This window comes from Schistocerca gregaria, chromosome 8 (genome assembly GCF_023897955.1).
Source record: "Schistocerca gregaria isolate iqSchGreg1 chromosome 8, iqSchGreg1.2, whole genome shotgun sequence".
Classification (NCBI taxonomy): Eukaryota; Metazoa; Arthropoda; class Insecta; order Orthoptera; family Acrididae; genus Schistocerca; species Schistocerca gregaria.
In genome coordinates this window covers 166,785,913-166,792,290 of record NC_064927.1, presented here as the reverse complement: position 1 = coordinate 166,792,290, position 6,378 = coordinate 166,785,913, and the positions used below count along the sequence as shown (strand labels likewise).

The following is a 6,378-nucleotide window of genomic DNA, read 5'->3' as shown; positions in this document are numbered from 1 at the left end:
TGTCTCTGAGAACTATGGGACTTAACATCTGAGGTCATCAGTCCCCTAGGACTTGGAACTACTTAAACCTAACTAACCTAAGGACATCACATACATCCATGCCCGAGGCAGGACTCGAACCTGCGAACGTAGCGGTTGCGCGGTTCCAGACTGAAGCGCCTAGAACCGCTCGACCACACCGGCCATCTTCAGACATCAAAGAATACTTAACCTACATTACTGTCTTGATCCATGGCTTCCAAGATTCAATGAAATGAAAAGATTAATTATGTTTAACGTGATCGTTTTTAGCAAACAGGCGTAATCGAAGGTTAAGTAAAACAAAAGAATTCTTTAAACTAATGCTTTTATTGAATACATCACTGACAATCTATAGAACCACAAAGTTTAAGTTTTTGTTTGTTTTGGTTGTAAGTTTGGAGAAGCAAGGCGGATATTAAAATGCGAATGTGGCAGACAGTCAGTCATCGTGTGAGTCAATCATGAAAGCACGGCGAGTGGGCAGCCATCGTTCTTCACCAGTGGGCGTGTCCGTGGCCATACCCATAGGCAGGGTAGCCGTAGGGAGCACTATAACCGTGGTAGCCATATCCAGGGTAGCCTTTGTAGTCGTACCCATGGTTGTCGTATTTGTATGGGTATCCTGCAACACAAGGAAACGGCCACTAGCTAGATTTATTTGTAATGGCGTGCACGAATGGAACTTAATTTTTACCAACATCAAACAGGAAACATAATGAAATGAATGTTACATATTATGTTTTAGTTTAGGTAAGAAGGAAATCTATGGAAGTTCTGCACCGAAAGAAGAAACAAATTCTTGAAACATCTGCTACGGCATAGCTAACTCTTCAAATGAAGATGCACTGTAGTGTATAAAATGAGAAGCAAAGATCGGAATGTGCGAAACAGATATCGAGGATTTAGTAGGTAGTTGGAGGTGGAAGGATTACACAAAGCAGGGGCCCACTCAATAAGGAATCTTACCAATAAACAGACTGTAGATTTTTAAAAATTTGTATTACAAGGCGTGCGTCGCCAAGTAGTTGTTAGAATGATAATTCCGAGAAGGATTAAACAAGTAAACAGTTAACATTATTTAGATTTGATCTGACTGACTTCTGTTTCACATTACTTCGTATTCATCGTTAGTTTCATTAGGCCATATGGAGGACATCCTTGTAAATGTAGAATATACAGGGTGTTCGAGGAGGAATATCTAATACTCGAGGATATGACAGGAACGCTTATATGAAGCATAAGGCTTCATATGGACATATGTCCTATTCCGCATGGTTTCCGAGATCTTTAATGTACGCGAGATGAACTGCTTGGTCCCATCATGGACGCTGCTACCCTCGTTAGGGAGCTTACATTCTGTATAGGGACGATGAAGACTAAAATAAGTACTTCGAGGAATAATAATAGTTATGCTTGGATTCAATTTTCATTCCACATATACTTAGTGAAATTATCCTCTAGAAAGGACGATGTGTGCTTGTGGCGATCATAGAAAGATGTGCTGAAGTCGGGTAGTACGTAGAACTGACATTATGCGATATTATTAAAAATATTAGTGGGAAAGAAACAACATTGTTCACGTTACAGAGGGACTCTTTGTCCTGCAATATTAGTACGCGACAGTGTTCACCCTGAACTGTGTCCTCACGGTGGAATGAGTTTCATTAAATGTACCAGATCACCTTATGTGGACGAGCAGTTTGCTGTAGTCGTGTTCGTGCTCTCTACCGGAAAATGTGGTGCACGTGACATTACAGAAAGAAATGGTACTGAGTAATTGTATAGTTACACTATGGTTACAGCAAAAATTTAGCATCTACTTATGAAAAGGATCAAGAATAAGATCACAGCAGCTGAAAAGATTTTCTCTGAAAACTACATGCTTCCGAGAGCAACATGCGGTATGCATGTAGCTGTTGTTCTGCCAGTAACCAAGTTAAAACAGAGCTGATGAGCTCTACTAATTTAAATGGGAAACTGCTCCTGGAAGCAGAAGAATAGGCACTACTTCACAAGGTGACGATGAGGAAATCACATGTCAAAAAAAGAGTTAAACTGAAAAAATACTGTAATATTATGTACTGCCCTTTCTGAAGGAAAAGAAAACTCCAAAGAGAAAGGAAGATTAGGGTTTCACGTTGACGACGAGGTCATTAGAGACGTAACACCAGATGAGATTGGGGAAAGATGGGAAAGGAAAATGGCCGTCCCCTTTCAAAGGAACCATCGCCTTAAGCGATTTATCGAAATCTCGGAAACACCCAAATCTGGATGTCCGTACAGAAATTTGAACCACCATCCTCCTAAATACGAACTCGTCTCTTAGTAGCTCTCTCGGTAAAACTGCGGACGTCAATTGATAAAGGTATTCACAGCAAAAAAAAAAAAAAAAAAGTGATAAGAAATAATAGACTGGAGCATATACCAAAATTTCAAAACTGGAATCAAAAGGGTAATAAAAAAAAGACATAGCAAACAATGTTACTAATGATGACAGAAGCTTAGAAATCATTAACAGTAGATTTCTGAAGACAAAGAATAATTCTTTTCGAATCCACATCTAGTGCAATCAAATACTACCATAGGATTGTATCCAAATGAAGCGTAGGAGACAGAAAAGCAGTCAGAAACTTTTCAGTTCTGACTTTGAAGTTAATTAATCATATATATCTGCCGTTCGGAATGAAGAGCTAGGTTGGTAATGTCAATGGAACACGTTACTGAGACACACGCGAGTGGATATTACAAACAGTTCAAGATGGAACGATAAGAAGGAGAGCAGGAGTTAATGCCAACGAAAGTTTCGTATTCGTTTGATGTTAGTGGGCACACTCAATGATGCAAGTGGTGAAGCCGGCATTAAATCGTTTTAAAATCAGAAAAAAAATTGGGTTTCAGCCTGGTCATACCTATTGTCTTTATACAGACAGTGCTGATTTATGCATAAAAATAACGATACACAAAGAAATCTGTGGCACGTGTTTAAAAGTTACTTACCGCCGTAGTATCCATGACCGGAGGACTTGTAGGGGTAGTACCCATGTCCATGTGCTACGACCAGAGGGTAGGAGGCCTCACAGCCAATCAGTAGAGCCAAACTGGCCACCGCTAGAAGACATACCTGCAACACATCACACATTCGTTGGTAACTGAGAGGAATTAAAAAAATGTGCTGCCCTACTCCCTACTCTGTGCACTTCAAACTAAACTTTACTATGACACTGATATTCGAGGACTCTGAACTATGAAATACAGACAATGTAATGTAAATGGAAAATAAATGGTATGTAGAAATTTGGGCCATTCGGAATGAGCTGTGTAAATTCTCTTTTAGTCGCTATTCAGTTAAACTTGTGGAAAGGTAACTAACTCTTAGGCCGGCCGCTGTGGCCGAGCGGTTCTAGGCGCTTCAGTCCGTAACCACGCTGCTGCTACAGTCGTAGGTTCGAATCCTTCCTCGGCCATGGATGTGTGTGATTTCCTTAGGTTAGTTCCATTTAAGTGCCGTAGTGCTTAGAGCCATTTGAACCATTTGAACTAAATCGAAGTCAGTGTCGCCTAAATAATGTTGATTAGTCTGTAACTGATGTCATAATCGAAGTATGTCTCTATTCGCAGTGATTCATTCATCTGATAATATGTATGCCTGCTACAATTTTCTTCAATGTTTCAACTGATACTGTTTTTCTAAATCAGAATTTCGATCTCTCTTTCAGACTAGACAGTCTAAAACAACGCTGATCCGTATATTTTAAATATGAAGTAAAGAACTTACAATACAACCATGTGCAACGTGGGCACAGTGCAAGGCGGTTCAAAAGTGGTTCAAATGGCTCTGAGCACTATGGGACTTAACTTGTGAGGTCATCAGTCCCCTAGAACGTAGAGCTTCTTAAACCTAACTAACCTAAGGACATCACACACATCCATGCCCGAGGTAGGATTCAAACCTGCGACTGTAGCGGTCGCCCGGTTCCAGACTGTAGCGCCTAGGACCACTCGGCCATCCCGGCCGGCTTGCAAGGCGGTAGAAGCGATTATGGCCAAGGGAATAAGAAACCTTAATCTATCACTGCGTGGGAACATAGTAAAATGGACATTGAAATTTCTACCCCAAATAAAAGCAAAGTTTTATGTATACCACTTGACTAATATTTAGTGTGACATATGTGTGAGCAAATTTTTGTTTCACGTAAAGGAAACAGATAGGTTATGTAGGAAAATGGCCAAGGGAACCCCAAGACGAAATTGTGTATTTTGTACACTATTTTGGGAAGCTTCCCGAAGCATAATGAAAGTAAACAAAAACGTGAATGGTTACGGTTTGCTCTTCTCCTCTCATCAAGTAAACAAGCTCGACAAATGCACTACTAAACAAGGATATCAAGTAAGGGTAAATGTGCCTACTTGCAATTTGTTTGGATGACTTACTTGCCATGTATGAAAGTCTTGACACATTTTTTCACTCTGTATGTTAACTTTAGGTTATTCCAATTATTTCTATGGACAAACATGGTAGAATAAATCAAAGAGAGTTATTGAATATTTAGAACAAATAATAATATAAACGTGTTATTAGAAGTACGAAATGCATTTCCTCGCCGGCCGGAGTGGTCGTGCGGTTCTAGACGCTACAGTCTGGAGCCGAGCGACCGCTACGGTCGCAGGTTCGAATCCTGCCTCGGGCAGGAATGTGTGTTACGTCCTTAGGTTTGTCACGTTTAATTAGTTCTAAGTTCTAGACGACTGATGACCTCAGAATTTAACTCGCATAGTGCTCAGAGCCATTTGAACAATTTTTTTTTTTTTTTGCATTTCCTCTGCTCATTGCTACAGACGACATCGTAACATTACCATTACAGGCGGAAGATGCTTAGATCGCATCAGTTTTAACAGCGGACGTATGTTATATTGTTAGAACAAATAAGAAACAGTAAAGAACGTCACAAAGTTGATAGGTTTTAACTGAGTGCGTGTTTTTATCACACACTAGTAATAATTATCGTGTATGCTCTTGCAAGCAGCAGACACAACAATCGATTATATGACTTGGAAAGCCGTCTGCGAGAGTGTTGGTTAAAATCAATCAAATTTCCAAAGAATCCCTAACACTGTTTAACGTGTTTTATATCGAATTAGAACTTGCTGACGTTCATTTAAAAATTATCTTATTTTGGCAGAGTTAAAATATGGAAACAAGAAGATTTTATTGAATCATGCCACCGCGAAAGACTCCTACGGCACATGAAAATGTGAGATGGAGACAGTTTAACCGTCTATTAATACCACATATCAGCCAGAAAACGTACTTGTATGTTACTAAACGGTTAACGCGGGACAGAATGCCAGTTGTAAGCTGCCTAGCTAACGGCTGCCACGGGCAACAAGCATTTCATTTTTAATATCTCATACTGTTATTTACTAAATTTAACAATTTCAAATGCTGCCAAGGTCTACTCTTTAAGCGATATAATGCAACGTTAAATGTTTAACACAATAACTAAACTATCACAGTTAGAAACTGTGTAGACTTTTTGAGGCAGAGTAACTCACAGCGCTCGATATACCCAGAATATATTCACCCAGTATTTGAGAATGAGAGAACTTTGTGACTTCCAACAAACTTTACACTTGATGTCAAACCTATATGAAAATTTTTCCTACAGACACCTGCCAAAATGCAATGGAAAACGTTTATCGGTTACTACAACTTCGCGGTTAAGTCAGTAAAACTGCTGCATCAGGACCGACGCTAAAATTTATTACTTCTTTGGTAGTGAAGTTATTCGTAGTGCATTGTGCAGATAATGTCCGCGTACTCTAGAGCATATACATCCCATCTTTATACGACACAAATGTTCGGAGACAAATGAGGTGGTACTTACCAGTGAGAGAACGCGAGCCATTGTGGTTGTTGACTGAGGGTTGAGAGTGAGGAGGTGTGTGGCGGCGCCTGCTTTATACTCAACGGGGCTGCCGACGTCTGCAGTCTCGTGGAGGAGTGCCGCGAATGGCAAACAAACGACGGCAATATCACTGGCGCAACCTTGAGCGCATGAAGAAGGGACGTCAGGCCAAGTTGTCAGGCGCCGATCTGGATCACGGCAAGTTATACTCAAACTACTCATCACGCTCTGTAGAAGAAAGAACTTCCTTATCGTCCTTTCGCTTAAGACCTTTACCACCCTTTTCACCATCACTGGCGACGGACGTTTTCATTTTCGTATCGTTTATTTGGATTGTATTTTTATGCTTATCACTCACTGATTACGTTACTGTCTAGGAGAACGTGTAATAAACTGGCCGGTGCAGGAAAAGTAGTCATTAAATATTTTTGCACTGCCGAGAAGTGACCAA

General features: G+C 40.3%; 1 protein-coding gene across 1 annotated transcript; it reads right to left on the bottom strand.

The window, feature by feature from the left end:
* Positions 1-329: 329 nt before the first annotated feature.
* LOC126284804 (putative eggshell protein) lies at positions 330-6,014 on the bottom strand. Its single transcript, XM_049983968.1, has 3 exons — positions 5,907-6,014; positions 3,019-3,142; positions 330-643 (listed from the first exon to the last, which is right to left on the bottom strand). The coding sequence occupies exons 1-3, from the start codon at positions 5,925-5,927 to the stop codon at positions 516-518; spliced, it is 273 nt and encodes a 90-aa protein (XP_049839925.1). The 5' UTR covers positions 5,928-6,014; the 3' UTR covers positions 330-515.
* Between the last annotated feature and the right edge of the window lie 364 nt (positions 6,015-6,378).

What these genes read in the sequence shown, in the direction of transcription:
- LOC126284804 (XM_049983968.1), bottom strand. Translation starts at nt 5,927, where the DNA reads ATGGCTCGCGTTCTCTCACTG. An exon ending in TGGCTCGCGTTCTCTCACTG is followed by an intron (nt 3,143 to 5,906) that starts GTAAGTACCACC and finishes GATGTGTTGCAG; the next exon opens with GTATGTCTTCTAGCGGTGGC. An exon ending in CGGTCATGGATACTACGGCG is followed by an intron (nt 644 to 3,018) that starts GTAAGTAACTTT and finishes CTTGTGTTGCAG; the next exon opens with GATACCCATACAAATACGAC.